The following is an 18,030-nucleotide window of genomic DNA, read 5'->3' as shown; positions in this document are numbered from 1 at the left end:
AAGCAGTCTGCCTATCTTCATACTGTCCTCACTTTTAATTGACTAATAGGTAGATTGATTGATTAATACACCTTTGCCTTCCCCACACATGGGTATATCAACCTACCACAACCATGGGCATGTGATATGTGTGATCGGTTGATCGTATTGATGGAGTGATTGACATACAGTCATACTTTCCCTTCTCCCATTTAGCTGTAGACTGATGGGTTGTCGTGGAGAGTTCCCCATAGCAACAGCCAATCTCCTTGACGATGGACAAGGGGGCATCTGTCGCTGTCGCTATGGTTATGCAGCCCATTATATTTTTCTAAGAGTTGAGAGCCGAGCCAGAGAGAGGATACATTCCTGGACTAAGACAGCCACACTCTGGGTATCTACACTAGGAGACAAATTGGATCCTCAACTGCTTCCCCTCCTCAAATCCTAATCTCAACCATCAGAGGGAAAAATGTCTAACTGGCCATAGATCAGTGTGTAGGAACAACTTCATCCTACTCTGTCATCCTTTTCCTTACGATCTACAAGGACATTTACATCTAGGTCATATTATTGACATACAGTACTCTCTTATCCAGAGCAACTTATAACATGTACACTACAAGAAGGAAGGAATATTGTTCATTGTAACAATTACAGCTTTAGAATAAAGAGTACGATTTAAAACACTACCCCTCTCCTCTCCCCCTTTCCCCCCACACTTCACCCCCAGCCCATCTCAGCTGTCCCGCAATGTGCTGCTGCTTGTCATTGAGGAAAAGTGGAACACTGTTGGCAATAACCAGACCACACACACACATGCACCCAAACACACACACTTAACATATTTTACTGTGGATATTCAAAGTGAAGAGGTCTGTTTTGACAACAGTGACAATGCCTGTCAAAATGTCCAACCAGGATATGATGACTACTCAGACTACTCATCAGTCAAACAGAGCTGTTACTGAGTCTCAGGGCTTGTGTGCTGAATTCCAAAGATAAACTAATATAGAACAACTGCAGACCAGAAGTAAACATTGTGGACCCCCTGGTGACTGTACCTCACTGTTCCCCTTCACTTCTAAATGCAGAGAGGGGACTTTTCCCCAACCTGGGGGGTGTTGGGGGAGTATACGCCTGGCACACACAAGTTCTCAGGTTCTGCTGAAAATGAGGTGGGGAGGTGTGTGAGTGTGTATGTGTAAGGGACAGATTATGGGGGAGGGGGGGGGGGAGGGTTATGAGGTGACTTCTAACCAACGTGCTGTGACCCCGCTCTTCTGAGAAGCACCGACTCACAACAGGCGATCTGTGTGTAACCCTTCGCAGCATCAGGTGACGATCCATCACTGGACTACCTGACAGTGCCCGCCCCCCCCACCCACGACGAGCCCTTGCGTACTCAAACTCGTAGTGAGAAATGACCCTCTCGCCTGTCCAGACCACTACGCACAACCTAACCCTGTCCAAAGACCACCACTACCCAACCTAGCCCTGTCAGATCATACCCAACTAGGCTGGTGTCCAGACCACTACGCAACCTAGCCCTGCCCCAGACCATTACCCACCTAGCCCTGTTACAGACCACTACCCAACCAGCGCTGGTCCCAGACCACTACCCAACTAGCTGTCGAGATCACTACGCACCTAGCCTGTCCACATGAACCAACCAGGCCTGTCCCAGACCATTACCAACCCAGCCTGTCCAGACGATTACCCAAACTAGCCCTGGGGCAGCCATACCAACAGGCGTCAGCTTCCTAGCCCACGCCTGTCCCAGAGCGGAGTACGCCAACCTAGCCTGTCCAGACCATTCCAACCATGCTGTCCAGGACCATTACCGAACCTAGGCCATGTCCGACCATACCGCAACAGTGTCCAGATCAACGCAGCCTGTCCCGACCATTACCCATAGCGTCAGATAAACCACCAGCCGCTGTCCAGAACATTACCGGAACTAGCCGCTGCCCAATGAAAGCTCAACTGCTGCAGCGTTAGCCACTGGCCATGCAAGACTACCAACCGGTAAGGCCCTGCCGGCCAGACCATTACCAACCTAGCTGCCATCGAACGAATACCTGTCCACCTAGCAACCTTGCCGCTCGCAGCATTACTCGCGACTAGCCTGCCCGCGAAAGACCATTACACAACGTAGCCCTGTCCAGAACTTAGCGCAACTAGGGCCTGGCCCGCAAGACGCGATTACGCAACTAGCCATGCCCGCAGACATTACCGCAACGATAGCCCTGGTCCCAGCTCTACCAACTAGCCTGCCGCAAGCCATTGACGGAGGCGAACCGTAGTGCCCCGACGATTACCATCGAGGCCCTGTCCAGAGCTGTGAGCAAGCTGAAGCCCTGTCCCCGAGTGCTAGCCAACAGCTGCCATGTAGCGGCAACATGAGGTCTGCCTACGATTACCGGCAACCCGGGCCGGTCGAGCGCAGGTACCGGGCGAGCGCGAGGCCTGGTCGCAGACGGTCTAAGCCAAGCCTAGCGCTGTCCAGACTCTAGCCAACCTAGTCCTAGTGAAGCGCTGACCGCTGAACTATAGCATACGCGACGCGTTGGACACAGCCCCAGACTACAACTCTGCTCACCCAACAACACATTCTGCAGGCATCGGAACAAATTTTACAGCATGTCAGGTGATTATGAAAAAATCGGATAGGTGCTAATTCCATGGAGAGACAGACCACTAGCAGGGTCTTATAGACCTGTCTGGTGGTCAATGAGAGGGACAGACAGAGAAACAGACAGGGCTATGATAGGGCGACAGGGCTAGTGAGAGGGACAGACAGAGGAACAGACAGGGCTATGAAGAGAGACAGGGACAGGGCTATGATGCAGGGACAGACCAGGGCTATGAGAGACAGACAGGGCTATGAGAGGGACAGACAGAGAACACGACAGGGCTATGAGAGAGACAGACAGGGCTATGATAGGGACAGACAGGGCTATGAGGAGACAGACGAGAAACAGACAGGGCTATGAGAGAGGACAGACAGGGATTGAGAGAGACAGACAGGGCTATGAGAGAGACAGACAGGATATGAGAGGGACAGACAGAGAAACAGACAGGGCTATGAGCGAGACAGACAAGGGCTATGATAGGGACAGACAGGGCTATGGAAGGAGACATGACAGAGAAACAGACAGGATCTGATGAGAGAGACAGAGCAGGGATAATGAGAGAGACAGACAGGCGCTATGGAGAGAGACAGACAGGGCTATGAGAGGGACAGACAGAGAAAACAGACAGGGCTATGAGAGAGAACAGACAGGGCTAGATAGGGACAGAGCAGGGCTATGAGGAGACAGACAGAGAAACAGACAGGGGTATGAGAGAGACAGACAGGGCTATGAGAGAGACAGACAGAGAAAAAGACAGGGCTATGAGAGAGACAGAACAGGGAATAAGAGAGAGACAGACGGGCTATGAGAGGGACAGACCAGAAGAACAGACAGGGCTATTAGAGAGACAGACAGGGCTATGAGAGAGACAGACAGGGCTATGATAGGGACAGACAGGGCTATGAGAGGGACAGACAGAGAAACAGACAGGGCTATGAGAGAGACAGACATGGCTATGATAGGGACGGACAGGGCTATGAGAGAGACAAACAGGGCTATGATAGGGACAGACAGGGCTATGAGAGAGACAGACAGGGTATAATAGGGACAGACAGGGCTATAGTATAGACAAACAAGGCTATGAGAGGAATAGACAGGACTGTGACAGAAAGGTTTAATGGCCACCTAAAAGTATTGGAAGTGTCCCCATGCCAGGTTGCCTGGACAACCACTGCAGTGTCAGGACCAGTAGATAAGCCTGTGTAGTTGATGGTGCATCCGAACGGAAGGAAGCCTGTCAGAATTAGCCTGTGAGCTATGAGGTGAGACGAGTCTTGAGGGATTAGCGACAGGCAGCTAGGCTAACACTCTGTCCAGGGTCAGGACAACCAAGGCCATCACAAATATCTTACCTGATGTGACTCTCACTGTTAAGACACATACCAGGCAATGTACAGACTGTACAGACTGTACCAGACAGTGGAGAATAGGCCCACAGTCACTTAGGGGTGTCCAGTTATGTGTCTCCATCCATTCTCTTGGGCTTAAAGCCAAATAATAAGGACACTCTTGGATGTGGAAAACATGTGGAGATTTAACTCCATGTCCCCATGAACTTCATAGAGATAAAACATCAGTCAAACATATCCATACTGAAAATCTTCATACCTTATTTTCAGAATTAATCAAAATAACTTTCTTTCAATTAATAACTTCAACAAAAGCTGCTGTGATACTTTCTGTCATCAAGTATGGGGATTTGAGAGTGGAGGTGACAGCTGTGTGTAGACTGTATGGTAGGGGACTTCAGGTATGATGTCGTGGAGGGGGACATGAGGCAGGGATTAGCTCACTAAGGCAGCCATCTTTGATCCCATGGTCAGATCTGAGGTAATTAGACCAATTTCCATGGCAACCAGATCACATTCCATTATCTACTACGCCATTGGCCGACGCTCTACCTTGCACACATGCACACACACACACGCACGCACACACACGCGATGGGCACATAGACATAGCTTCCTATGCACACATATACACACAAACACACACGTACATACACACATACACACGGTCCTGAAGCCCTGGAGAGCAGGGCCCAACAGAGATGTGAAGTTTAGATGTGCAGCAACAGCTAAACGCCGTGTCAGGTTTCTCTGGGCTCGTGCTAAATTTAACCCTCTGATCCTGCAGCAGTCAGAGGGTTTAAATGCCAACCTGCAGTTGCTGCTCCACACCAGTTGTTCTCCACACATCTTCCTCTCTCCACTAACCCAGGCCAGAAGTGGGAGAGGCTCACTCACACACTCCCTCCAACACACTCAGACCTAACACCCCTATAGAACACACACAGTAGAGCCCAGAGGAACCAAACCAGAGTCTTAGTCCCCTAAACTTCAGCGTCGACCAGTATGGAGCTTTTCGAGACCAACCCCTACTTCTTCCCCGACCAACGCTTCTACGAAGGGGGGGACAACTTCTACCAGTCCCGGCTGCCGGGTGGGTATGACCAGGGGGGCTACCAGGAGCGCGGGGGTTCCATGATGGGGCTTTGTGGGGGTCTATCCGGGGGGGTTGGGGTAGGGTTGGGTGGAGGTATGGAGGACAAGGCAACCCCCTCTGGTCTCTCCCCCCACCCGGAGCCCCACTGCCCCGGCCAGTGCCTACCTTGGGCCTGCAAGCTGTGCAAACGCAAGACTGTGACCATGGACCGACGGAAAGCGGCCACAATGCGTGAGAAGAGGAGGCTGAAGAAGGTGAACGAGGCATTCGAAGCCCTGAAGAGGAGCACCCTGATGAACCCCAACCAGAGGCTGCCCAAGGTGGAGATCCTGAGGAGTGCCATCCAGTACATTGAGAGGCTGCAGGCACTTGTCTCCTCCCTCAACCAGCAGGAGAACGACCAGGGAACACAGGGCTTACACTACCGCACCGGACCTGCCCAACCCAGGGTGAGTAGGAGACAGTGATGGAGGGAGGAAGAGATGGACGGAGTGAGGGATGAAAGAACCACACCAACCTACAGTAGAGGACTGGGAGAAAGAGCAAGGTAGAAGGGAAGAGAGAGGGATGGAGGGAGGGAGGTTAACAGAGATAAATGAGGATGGGAGTGGTTGAGGTAGAAGAGAAAGAATATGAGGAAAAGGCTAAATGAGAGAAAAGATGTGAATAAAGTGAGAAAAGGAATGACACAGTAGAAGAGAGAGGCGTCAAAGAGGGAGAGGCAGACTGGAGAGGGATGAAGGGAATGAGGAGTGAAGAAAGAGGGACCAGAGAGACTTGGAAACGGATGCAAATGACATGGATGGGGATAATCGCCCCCAACATTTAGGAAATAATGTTATTTTAGTACATGTAGGCCTACAGGTATTAACAGTGCTTTAGGTAAAGCATGTGTGGCGGTTGGGTGTGTTAGGTGTAAAGGCTTTTATATGTCTGTGTGTGCTAGTGTGAGTCTGGTAGGAGGGTAGGTCTATGTCTATGTGTGCTATCTGGTAGGAGGGTAGGTCTATGTCTGGTGAGTAAACTCTGATATATGGTGTTCGCCTCTCGTAGAATACAAGGTTTCAACAGAACAGTTCCAGAACAGAGCTCTTACATTCATTGACAGTTGCCATAGACAAGTACCGCGGACAGAGCCCTCATCAAACCATCCACTAACAACACAGACAGAACAGCACTTAGAGGTATATTGAAACATTTCACCCTGACGTGCGTGAATTCCCTTGGGAGTGCTGCTAGCGCTATTGTTTTAAGAGACATGCTACATACATTATTTTTATCCCTCATAAGTACTTCAAACACAGCACTCACCTAATCTTGATTTAGTTTCATCTTAACCTACCAGCTTTCAGAAACAGTTGAAATGGATAATGTGTTATGACACAGTAGTACAATCAATTATTCATAAAGTAATTGATGAAGCTGTGTGTGTAGTGAGTGGAGTTGTGGGTAGCGTAGTGTGTTTGTTTCACTTGGTAGAGCATGGCGCTTGCAATGTCAGGGTTGTGGGTTCGATTCCCACGGGGGACCAGTACGAAAGAATATGAAAATGTATGCACTCACTACTGTAGCGTCTGCTAAATGACAATAAAAAAACACATTTGTTTGATGAATCATTGAAAAAGAGACAGGCAACACCAGACAAAGATTATCAATAGTAGTGTGTGTTTGTCGTTGTGAGTAGCGTAGTGTGTGTGTATATTTGTGAATGAGATAATGTGTGTCACTGGCATCGTCTGTGTGGGGTGGGGCGTGTCTAGTCATATAAAGCGGGGTGACTGACTGTGCCTTGTCTCCATGGTAACAGGTGTCGTCGTCGAGTGAGCAGGGATCAGGCAGCACCTGCTGTAGCAGCCCAGAGTGGAGCAACACGTCAGACCACTGTACCCAGAGCTACAGCAACGAGGGTAACACACACTGTATTACATTTCAGCAATGCACCCTGAACTTGTTGAAAATGTTAGCTATTTTGACGCTCTCTCTCTGTCTCTCTCTAGACCTCCTGAGTGCAGACTCTCCAGAGCAGACTAACCTGCGCTCTCTGACGTCCATCGTGGACAGCATCACAGCAGCAGAGGGGACTCCGGTGGCCTACCCTGTACCTGTGGACATTCCCAAATAAACCCAGAGCAGCATCCATACATGTGTGCTGTTAACAGGTCCAATACATCACAAAACCATTTTTTTTTTTTACTCCCTTCCATGAGGAGGTAGTCACTGATGTGATATAACTGGATAGGTGAAAGCTATGCAGGGAAACCTACTGTACATTCCACCTATCCAAGCATGTTAGATCAGTGACTACTTCAATGAAGGGAAGAAAGAAGGACAGGCCCTGTGTGTCCCAGCTAGGTACAAGCTAGCACTTGGACACCACACAGCACCATACACACCAACATAGGCCAGGAGGTTTTTCCTAGTCAGGTCATATGAGCAGGACTAACTCTTGGCCCTAACCTAAAGCCCTCACACCTCTTCAAGGCCCGAGGCCTTATTCCCTACCTAACAAACCCTGTGGTCCACGTCTCCCTACCAGTAGGTTACAGGTCAGATCCTAACCTGAGAACCCACCGACATCAATCTATGCATGTTTTAGGACAAAAATCCAGTTACCTGTGTGGATCTCAAGTTAGAACTGAGAGCCACTGGAAATGAGCAATGAGAATTATGGTTTTCTGTCCTGACTTAATGCAGAAAAATATATGTTTCCTCCTTTTCTAAATCTTTCCCTGATCTATCTTGCATTCTGTTTGCGTGTGTTATGCTTAAAAACATGAGTTTATTATTTGTGGGGCCAATATGTACCATGGCAGGTTTGACCAATGCATCTGCTTAATTTAAACTGCTAATGAATGCTCGTGATGTAAATACGTTCCGTTTTCTACAGAGTGGTTTTGCTATTTTATTTTCTATTTTTTTGCTAACTTATTTTTGAGTTTTATAATAAAGATTGTTGTGTATTTGTAGATGTCCCAAGAAGTGATGTTTCTGTCTAAACTTGCATTAAAGACCATTTTCAGTACTTGGCCGCAGTTAACGTCTATACATGCACGCACATACTTGCATGTCAAACATCACCTCAAAATGAACACACAACATCAACACTTATCTTGAAAAAAAACAGCTTTACTTATGTCTATAGTGTCAGAATTACAATACACTTTTTTAAATAGCCAAATAATAACATCTTGATTTGTCAGCATCATTTCACACCTGGAATAAATACACACACAGTACTCATAGCTGCCACAGTAACACATTACACCTTTTAGACACCTTTAAAACATTGGCTGTAAAATAAAAAAGAAATACACCCATCCAACACTTCACTAGTTCACTGATAGAGCTCTCTCATTGGAGGAGAGGAGGTCATACACACAACACTTGCTAGTGCTCAGGCAGCATCATTGGCCACTTTCACATCCCCATGGCAACTGGACAGGAAGGGGGCGGCAGGGGAAAAGTCCATATATGGCATCATCACTGTCTCTGTCAGGTGTCCTGTTTGTGAGGATTTCGTTTGGCTGATGCCTAGCAGCAATTTACTGTTTGATTTGAAACGAAGTAGAGAAAAACAACACAATCCATCCATGGAGGTTAGTCTAGGGTTTGGCTTTCATAACATGCTGTTTCCCTTAAGTCTCAAATATTGGAGCCTATTGCTTTCATTTACACACACGCTCATCCTGTATCCTCTCATATCTACAGGATCACCTACTCTACTCATGGTAGCTACATCAGTGTCAAATAGAGGAAGGAAACAAGTGGAGATAGGAAAGGTCAGGAGGAAAGGAGATGGGGAAGGAGGAAAGGAGATATGAAAAGAGAGAAGGAAAGTAGGGGATAAAAGGCAGGAAAGGTAACTGAACCGTTTAGGTCTGGACCCAAGAACCTGTGGCTGAGAATCATAGTAGTAGTATCACATAGAGTAACAGACCCCTGCTTAGTGAGTCCTTCATATAACTCCAGACACTGACAGCATATAAGACACACAGAGGTCCAACACACAAATAGAACAGTCACCACCGAATACAGGGCATTGGGTTTCATACAGCAATGATATTATAATATTCTCCATATATAATTCCAATATATATATTTATATATATTTATATAAAAAAACATATGTCATCCATTTTATTTACAGAGAGAGACAATAAATTATTAATACCTTGCATAACCGAGGGGACGACGTGTAGGTGGAAAACACCCAGGAGCTAGAGTAGAGTTAGACTAGAACCCACAAATTAGGAATTAGGTCTAGAACCCACAGATTCGGAATTAGGAGTAGAACCCAAAGAGTAGGAATTAGGACTAGAACTCACAGATTCGGAATTAGGACTAGAACCCACAGAGTAGGAATTAGGACTAGAACCCACAGAGTAGGAATTAGGACTAGAACCCACAGATTCGGAATTAGGACTAGAACCCACAGATAAAGAATTAGGACTAGAACCGACAGATTCGGAATTAGGACTAGAACCCACAGACTAGGAATTAGGACTAGAACCCACAGATAAAGAATTAGGACTAGAACCGACAGATTAGGAATTAGGACTATGCGGGAGCACGACACCACAACAACAAGGCTACTGGGGGTACTGGGTTTACTGGGAATAGAGACTGGGCCGAGTCTCCTTTACAGCAGCGAGTGTGGCCAATGAGCACGCTCAGAGTTCAAAGGTCAAAAAGTCAGAGGTCACCTCCGTATTGCACGTGTCCCACGGAGAAGGTGAGAGGTGACGCTGGATACAGGTCCCTTAACGTAAAGATCTCTCCCAAATTTGGCATGTCACTCTCGAAAGGCCGCAAGCATGTGTCCATACAGGTCATGGGAATAAACTGAAAGAGATACAAAGAAAGACAGAAGGAGAAAGCGAGGGAGAGAAAGAAAGAGGGAGAGAGAGGGTTGGTAACTGGGGTGGAACTAGCATGAGGTTTCCCTAATCCCTTTGTTAGCATTGCTCAGTCAGGAATAGGCTAATGGTCCTAGCCATTTGTTAGCATTGCTAGGATGTCTTACCTGTTAACGTTAGCTCCTGTTAGTAAGTGGAGTGGAGTTAGCATGAGTACGTCCGTACAGCAGAGGGGTCGAGTCTTTGGGGAGCCGGGGGAGGAGCTAGACAGTGTGTGGCAGAAGTGGGCGTGGCCGAGCGGGACAGAGAGGAGACAGCGTGCAGTGAGACACACGCATGAATGCCCTCACACACATCAAGCGTTAAGATGAAATCATTTTGTGGCTGTTATTGTTAGGGCTTGCATTATCAGTGAATCGCAAAACACACTCACATCACATCCACACGACTGCAATTCATTTAACTACAAACTCACAGTACCCCTTTCCAAACACACACACCTTCTGGTTGCAGCTGTTTCTTGGGCACCAGGGCCATGGACGGGGGCATGGACATGGAGGGCATGCGGAACCCAGCGGGCAGTGTTTCCATGGAGCCTGCCATCATGCCCATTCCCCCCCCCCCCTCCCGTGCTCGGAAACGCTTACGCCACGATGGAGAGCGGCGGAACGTCTTATCATCCCCACTCTACAGAGAGAGAGAGAGAGAGAGAGAGAGAGAGAGAGAGAGAGAGAGAGAGAGAGAGTGCGTAAGTAAGTAAGTAAACAAACAGCCATGTAAAAGCAATCAAAATGGTTATAAAGAAACAGATTCCATATTTCACAGGAAGACGGCAAAACTGAAACACTTATGGGTCCATTATTTCCTTGTTACTCACCTCCTCCAGTCTGCGGTCAGTGCCCAGGGCCAGGACGTTGTTGAACTCTCTCTCCAGAACCTGCCGAGCCTGGCGCACACACACACAGCATATAGATATACAGCATTTATACAACGGGTGGGTCTAATCCTGAATGCTGATTGGTTAAAAGTGCATTCCATCCCGTCTATTCCACAAGTTACCACCGGCTAAATCTATGGTGTTAAAATGCCTATTTACTCTGTTCCATCTGACTGCGCAATCCACTGTCTCATCAGCCCAGCCAGGCATGTTATAAACTTGACCTCCCCTATAAAAAGCATTGAGACATTATCTCACATTTCTTTTAGACAACAGCTGAGATTTGTATAACCCTTAGTGTCTGTCTCTCCGACATTTGCAACATTGTTTCAATTTTCAAATTCAATCTCCAACTGTCCCATAGTAATGAACATGTCGGGGTCAAGAGTCGGAACGAGAGAGAGAGGCAGGAAGCGTTTCTCAGCCAGTCGAAATCATGAATCACCTGGCATAATTTTTATGGATATATATAAAGAAATGTCAATTGAAAAAAGGTCAAACGAAATTAAGTGTAGCTAGTTTGCAGTCTTCCCAGCTTCAATTTGAATTTATTGTGTTAGCTGTGTTGTTGGCTAGCTCCTCTGAACAACAGTGTCCTGACGAGGGAGCACATTTTCTATGCCAGGCGAAATCGTACCTCATTAGCTCATTGTTATGTATCCCAAAAAATGTCACTAGAAAACAGCTTAAACAAATGCAACTACTGTTGTTGATTTTTCTTCACTGTTTGGCGTGACTGTAAGTTAGCCGTAGTTGGCTAGCTAGCAAGCAAAGGGATAAGAATGTTTCCAGCCAGAATGGCAACCGAACCAATAGAACGAATGACCAGCCGGCTTGGGTAGCAACCCTAGATTTGTTTCGGGACTATATCTTGTGGAAGGATGAAATAATATGACAAAATTTATCAAAATTGTCTTACTCACACAAACACACACACACTTGGCCTCCGCTCCCTAATAGTCTACAGCTGCTCGCTCTGTGCTTCGCTCTCTCTCCCTTTCTGTACAGCTATGTTTTAATAAAGTTGCAAAACAATTGGCTTTTCTGCTGCTTCCCTCACTCAGATCGGACCGGTTGTCTGGTAGGTCCTTTCAGAATGGGTTTAAAAAATGTATTTATGCATATTCCGGGGCTTCTCGTGTCCATTTCCGAACAGGAGCCCCAATTCTCATCATCATTTGTCCTCATCATTCAGATTTTCACATTTAACCATGAAGTGTTTAGAGAGTAATTAGATGGACAATAGAGCACTGAGTACCAGGCCATTAGCGGGGGTCATTGGCATGTTTGGTAAACTACCCATCAGCGGCATTCATTTGAGCAGTTTTGAATGCTCAAATGAATGCCAACGGTCACAGGGAATTTGACTGGGTCATGACTCGTGACTGGTGTGGCGGTAACACGGTAACTGTGACAGCCCTAGTCATTCCTACACAACGCTAGTCCCTCGACCAAGGGTGTGTGTCTGTGTGTACCTGTGTGTTCTGCATGGGGATCTGCAGTATGAGAGCCAGGCTGCTGTAGTCGAAGGTCTCATCCAGAGCAATGAGAGCCCCGTGGACTCCACTCTCCATCAGGTTGGTATTGTAGTCCTTCAGACCTATACTCTGGACCCAGTGCACTACCTGCTCATTGGTCCACACTAACGCATCTACAGAGAGGGGGGAGGGGGTATGGAAAGAGGGGGGAGAGGAGAGAGACGGGAGAGGGATAGACAGAGAGAGACAGAAAGAGGTATATTACTATCACAGCATATAGACCAGTGCATCTAATAAACAGACAGAGAATATCATATCAGAAGTATTCACACTCCAATAGTGTACTCTCAATGGTATACTCCCTTTGTTCTGAATAAGCACAGCTGTCACCCAGCTTTTTCAGAGAGGAACAGGCGGTGTGTGTGAGGAGGGGGCTTCTGATGTGACAGGACAGCTGAGTCAAGTTCATATGCAGTGCTGAAGGTCATAAGGTAGCAAAGCTTTAGCTGGCTCTGTGTGTGTGTGTGTGTGTGTGTGTGTGTGTGTGTGTGTGTGTGTGTGTGTGTGTGTGTGTGTGTGTGTGTGTGTGTGTGCGCGTGTGCGCGTGCGTGCGTGCGTGCGTGCGTGCGTGCGTGCGTGCGTGTGTGTGTGGAGATAGCAGTAAAAGGCACAGCTGTTCATACATAGAGCTCCAACCCTCTTAAATCCCGCGTGGCTCAGTTGGTAGTGCATGGTGCTTGCAACTCCAGGGTTGTAGGTTTGATTCTCATGGGGGACCAGTATGAAAATGTATGTACTCACTAATGTAAGTCGCTCTGGATGAGAGTGTCTGCTAAATTAGTCAAATGTGCTGTGTCTACAGACAACTGAGACAGGATCTCACATGATGACATTTATAATGAGAGATCTGTCTATGAGTATGGATGTTTACCTTTCATGTCGTGCATGCTCTCCTCTCTACGACGATCCAGGTCTTTCCTGTCGTAATTGAGTCTCTTCAAGCACATAATCCCATACTGCAGACTGGCCCTGGTACACACAATATTATTTGTGAATTTTTGTAGTAAAATGTCATTGTTGACTGCACAAATTGAATACATATGTCATCACTTTTATGCCCATTTTCCTATATTGATATTGAAAGTGTAGCATGGCAGCTCCTGAGAACGGTTGCTGTTGCCGTGGTGGCTGGCTGGTTACCATGGTGACTGACCTGTGGAAGCTGTCGACCATCTTGAGGTGTGTGCGGAGGTCTTTCTTGGTGAGGTGGTCCAGCATGCGGGCGTCCACAAGACACTCCATGAAGTAGGAGCGGTACTGAGGCAGACCCAGGCTGGGCAGCCACTCATTACCTATCCACTCATGGTTCATATCCCCGTATGCCAGAGTCTGTGTGTCAGGAGGGACACAGTTAGTGAGTATGCTTGGCTGAGATTAGATACAATTGAGAGGTTCATCTGTGTACGTGGATTAACCAAAAGGGTAGACGTGTGTGTATGTGTGTGTGTGTGTGATCTGAGACTGTGCTCTCTGTGACATGGTGACAACCCCCCTGGCTCAGGTAATTGTTGTGATAACAACGACAGGTGTTAGTGGGAGGAGTTCTCACCTGAGCCCAGCTGCCCTCCTCATTCTCCTGAGTGATTGACAGCGTGGCAGAGACAGGACAGATTGGGTTAGACGCATGCACACAGTTAGCTAATGCTAATCACACACTGAGCTCTACAAAGCTCTCCCTCGCCCTCCATTTGGCAACTCTGACCATAATTCTATCCTCCTGATTCCTGCTAACAAGCTAAATTAAAGCAGGAAGCACCAGTGACTTGGTCTATAAAAAAGTGGTCAGATGAAGCAGATGCTAAACTACAGGACTGTTTTGCTAGCACAGACTGGAACATGTTTCCTGGATTCTTCTGATGGCAATGCGCAGTACATCACATCAGTCACTAGTTTTATCAATAAGTGCATCGAGGACGTTGTCCCCACAGTGACTGTACGTACATACCCCAACCAGAAGCCATAGATTACAGGCAACATCCGCACTGAGCTAAAAGGTAGAGCTGCCGCTTTCAAGGAGCGGAACTCTAACCCAGAAGCTTATAAGAAATCCCGCGATGCCCTCCGACGAACGATCAAACAGGCAAAGCAACAATACAGGACTAAGATCGAATCGTACTACACCGGCTCCGACACTCGTCGGATGTGGCAGGGCTTGCAAACTATTACAGACTACAAAGGGAAGCACAGCCGAGGGCTGCCCAGTGACATGAGCCTACCAGATTAGCTAAATAACTTCTATGCTCGCTTCGAGGCAAGTAATACTGAAACATGCATGAGAGCATCAGCTGTTCCGGACGACTGTGATCACGCTCTCCGCAACCGATGTGAGTAAGACCTTTCAACAGATCAACATTCACAAGGCCGCTGGGCCAGATGGATTATCAGGACGTGTACTCCGAGCATGCGCTGACCAACTTGCAAGTGTCTTCACTGACATTTTCAACCTCTCCCTGTCTGAGTCTGTAATACCAACATGTTTCAAGCAGACTGCCATAGTCCCTGTGCCCAATAACACTAAGGTAACCTGCCTAAATGACTACCAACCCGTAGCACTCACGTCTGTAGTAATGAAATGCTTTGAAAGGCTGGTCATGGCTCACATCAACACCATTATCCCAGAAACCCTAGACCCACTACAATTTGCATACCGCCCCAACAGATCCACAGATGAGGCAATCTCTATTGCACTCCACACTGCCCTTTCCCACCTGGACAGAAGGAACACCTATGTGAGAATGCTATTCATTGACTACAGCTCAGTGTTCAACACCATAGTGACCTCAAAGCTCATCAATAAGCTAAGTACCCTGGGACCAAACACCTCCCTCTGCAACTGGATCCTGGACTTCCTGACGGGCTGCCCCCAGGTGGTAAGGGTAGGTAACAACACATCCCCCACGCTGATCCTCAACATGGGGGCCCCTCAGGGGTGCTTGCTCAGTCCCCTCCTGTACTCCCTGTTCACTCATAACTGCACGGCCAGGCACGACTCCAATACCATCATTAAGTTTGCTGATGACACAACAGTGGTAAGCCTGATCACTGACAATGATGAGACGGCCTATAGGGAGGAGGTCAGAGACCTGGCCAGGTGGTGTCAGGACAACAACCTCTCCCTCAACATGATCAAGACAAAGGAGATGATTGTGGACTACAGGAAAAGGAGGACCGAGCACGCCCCCTTTTTTATCGACGGGGCTGTAGTGGAGCAGGTTTAGAGATTCAAGTTCCTTGGCGTCGACATCACCAACAAACTAACATGGTCCAAGCACACCAAGACAGTTGTGAAGAGGGCACAACAAAACCTATTCCCCCTCAGGAGACTGAAAAGATTTGGCATGGGTCCTCAGATCCTGAAAAGGTTTTACAGCTGCACCATCGAGAGCATCCTGACGGGTTGCATCACTGCCTGGTATGGCAACATAATTACCTCAATTACCTCGACACTGGTGCCTCTGCACATTGACACATTGACTCTGTACCGGTACCCCCTGTATATAGCACCGCTATTGTTATTTACTGCTGCTCTTTAATTATGTGTTAGTCTTATCCCTTACTTTCTTTTAGGTATTTTCTTAAAACTGCATTGTTGCTTAAGGGCTTGTAAGTAAGCATTTCACTGTAAGGTCTACATCTGTTGACAAATAACATTTGATTTACATTTTTGGAGTGATCTGAGTCCCATGCACCAATGTAACCGACCAGGTACTGAACCCAGGAAAGCCATATGGAGAGATGGATCAACTTTAACACCAGAATGCTGAGACATAATTCATCCCAACACACCCAACACAACCTAACAGACAACCAGCATAAATCTACACACAATAACCCATCAAAAAAACAGAGCCTAATATGGTACACCAAAGACATGCTAACCCAGGCACAAACAAGCAGGCAGCATGCGTTGTAGTTGTAGGAGGCTGGGGATGAGCGTTTGCGGAAGCAGGCATATGTGTAGCACAGCGGGGCAGAGGGTGTGTGGGTGTGTGATGTGTGTGGTGTGTGTGGTGTGTGTGTGGTGGGGAGGGGGTCACACAGATGGCACTGACCGCTTTAGTGGAGGAAGCCAGGTTCTCCATCTCTTCATGGGTTAACCACACATTTCCGGAGGACTGTGCAGAGAGGGAGAGCACGCACGAGCACGCACACACACATAATTACAGACAGACAACAAAGAAGAGCACGCACACACGCATACAGTGTCTGTAGTGAGAGGGAGTGTGTCAGGCAGGCAGTATCTGGCACACTGTTGAGAGAGTAGGTTTCCCGTTCCACCCCATGCAGCACAGTGGACAGAGTGAAGAGTACTGTCAAATCCAAAAGCACTATCATTACAGGGTCAGTGAAGTGACAGGTGATGGGCAGTGTGTGTGTGTGTATGTTCCATGAGCGGTACAGAGAGGCTGTGTGTGTGTGTGTGTGTGTGTGTGTGTGTGTGTGTGTGTGTGGTGTGTGTGTTGTGTGTGTGTGGTGTGTGTGTGTGTGTGTGTGTGTGTGTGTGTGTGTGTGTGGTGTGTGTGTGTGTGTGTACCGTTCTAAGAGGTGAGCGGGGCAGAGGGGCTGGTTAGGGACACCATCTCCTGGATGGCCAGTCTCAGTTTGAGGCGGTGCAGGGGGTTACTGATGCCAATCTCCCTCTGGATCTCTGTGTCAGACAGGGCCGACATGATGGCACCGCTCTTCACGTTGGCACGACATGCTGCCACATACCAGGCAGGCATACCCACCCACAGCTACATTGGTGAGAGAGAGCATCATCTTCATCATCACCACCACCAACATCATCATCTCACACAGCATAACCCTCCTGGTGATTATATGGTAGGACAACGTTAAGGTAGGGTAGGGTTTAGGGGAATCTGAAGGGCTACGGATAGAGTAAGGTTGTGGTGGAGGTTAGGGGTCAGGGGTTAGAGGTTATACCTCTAGCCAGGAGACCACAGTTGGTCCATCCCACTGAGCGAAGGGAAGTCCTCTCCTCCTGGCCTCCTCTAGCAGCTCATGTCTGACACAGAGACAGGGGAGAGATAGAAACGGGGAGAAAGAGGGAGTGAAAGAGAGAGAAAGAGAAAGGAGAGTAAACAACTAATGTTGGCATGGCCTCTGGAGCACATGAATGTTTTATTCCACTATGGAACAGTGAGGCCAGGGTTTCACAGCTTCCAAAATGTATTCACAATTCAACTGACAGAGACACCACCAATTGACCTTGCATTTAGACAGAAAGAGAAAGAGAGTGTGTGTGTGTGAGTGATAGGTAAAGGTCTTACTTTTTCTTCATCCTGCGGTCTCTCTCTGCTTGTGTGCCCAGCTTGCCCAGAGTCATGGTGTCTCCGATGCTCATCTCAAAGTCTACTGAGACACACAACACAACAGACATAGCATCACTCACACATACCTGTACATACAGTAGCTTACAGGAGACACAGGTCCAGCTGCGTTACCTCCCGGCATCAGGGCAGGCAGAGGCTGTCCCTCCCTCCCCAGTGTCCCTCCTCCCTCCATCCTGCCCTTCTCCTTGCTCTTCCCAAACAGACGACCTATAGATGACTTGATGCCCTTCTTCGCTTTACCCCTGTAGAGAGAGAGAAAAAGAGTGAGAGAGTGAGTGAGGGAGAGAGGGAGACACAAAGTAT

The 18,030-nt window shown here is 47.9% G+C and overlaps 2 protein-coding genes across 2 annotated transcripts in view; one reads left to right on the top strand and one right to left on the bottom strand.

The window, feature by feature from the left end:
* Window positions 1-4,784: 4,784 nt before the first annotated feature.
* On the top strand, window positions 4,785-8,082 carry myog (myogenin). Its single transcript, XM_023996490.2, has 3 exons — window positions 4,785-5,509; window positions 6,868-6,967; window positions 7,058-8,082. Exons 1-3 carry the CDS (start codon window positions 4,970-4,972, stop codon window positions 7,180-7,182), a joined length of 765 nt encoding a protein of 254 aa, XP_023852258.1. The 5' UTR covers window positions 4,785-4,969; the 3' UTR covers window positions 7,183-8,082.
* Window positions 8,083-8,165: 83 nt separating this feature from the next.
* ppfia4 (PTPRF interacting protein alpha 4) overlaps window positions 8,166-18,030 on the bottom strand; it is a 108,799-nt gene continuing 98,934 nt past the window's right edge. The window contains 13 exon segments of the mRNA XM_070445825.1: window positions 8,166-9,902; window positions 10,417-10,603; window positions 10,794-10,862; window positions 12,329-12,504; window positions 13,263-13,360; window positions 13,545-13,720; window positions 13,941-13,967; window positions 16,444-16,506; window positions 16,926-16,931; window positions 16,933-17,127; window positions 17,318-17,399; window positions 17,665-17,746; window positions 17,839-17,970. Coding sequence (XP_070301926.1) covers window positions 9,853-9,902; window positions 10,417-10,603; window positions 10,794-10,862; window positions 12,329-12,504; window positions 13,263-13,360; window positions 13,545-13,720; window positions 13,941-13,967; window positions 16,444-16,506; window positions 16,926-16,931; window positions 16,933-17,127; window positions 17,318-17,399; window positions 17,665-17,746; window positions 17,839-17,970 — 1,343 coding nt within the window. The 3' untranslated portion in view covers window positions 8,166-9,852.

Source organism: Salvelinus sp. IW2-2015, linkage group LG11, assembly GCF_002910315.2.
Source record: "Salvelinus sp. IW2-2015 linkage group LG11, ASM291031v2, whole genome shotgun sequence".
Classification (NCBI taxonomy): Eukaryota; Metazoa; Chordata; class Actinopteri; order Salmoniformes; family Salmonidae; genus Salvelinus; species Salvelinus sp. IW2-2015.
The sequence above is the reverse complement of the archived record's forward strand: the minus strand, read 5'-3'. Positions and strand labels throughout refer to the sequence as shown.

What these genes read in the sequence shown, in the direction of transcription:
- myog (XM_023996490.2), top strand. Translation starts at nt 4,970, where the DNA reads ATGGAGCTTTTCGAGACCAACCCCTACTTCTTCCCCGACCAACGCTTC. An exon ending in CCGGACCTGCCCAACCCAGG is followed by an intron (nt 5,510 to 6,867) that starts GTGAGTAGGAGA and finishes CCATGGTAACAG; the next exon opens with GTGTCGTCGTCGAGTGAGCA. An exon ending in CCAGAGCTACAGCAACGAGG is followed by an intron (nt 6,968 to 7,057) that starts GTAACACACACT and finishes GTCTCTCTCTAG; the next exon opens with ACCTCCTGAGTGCAGACTCT.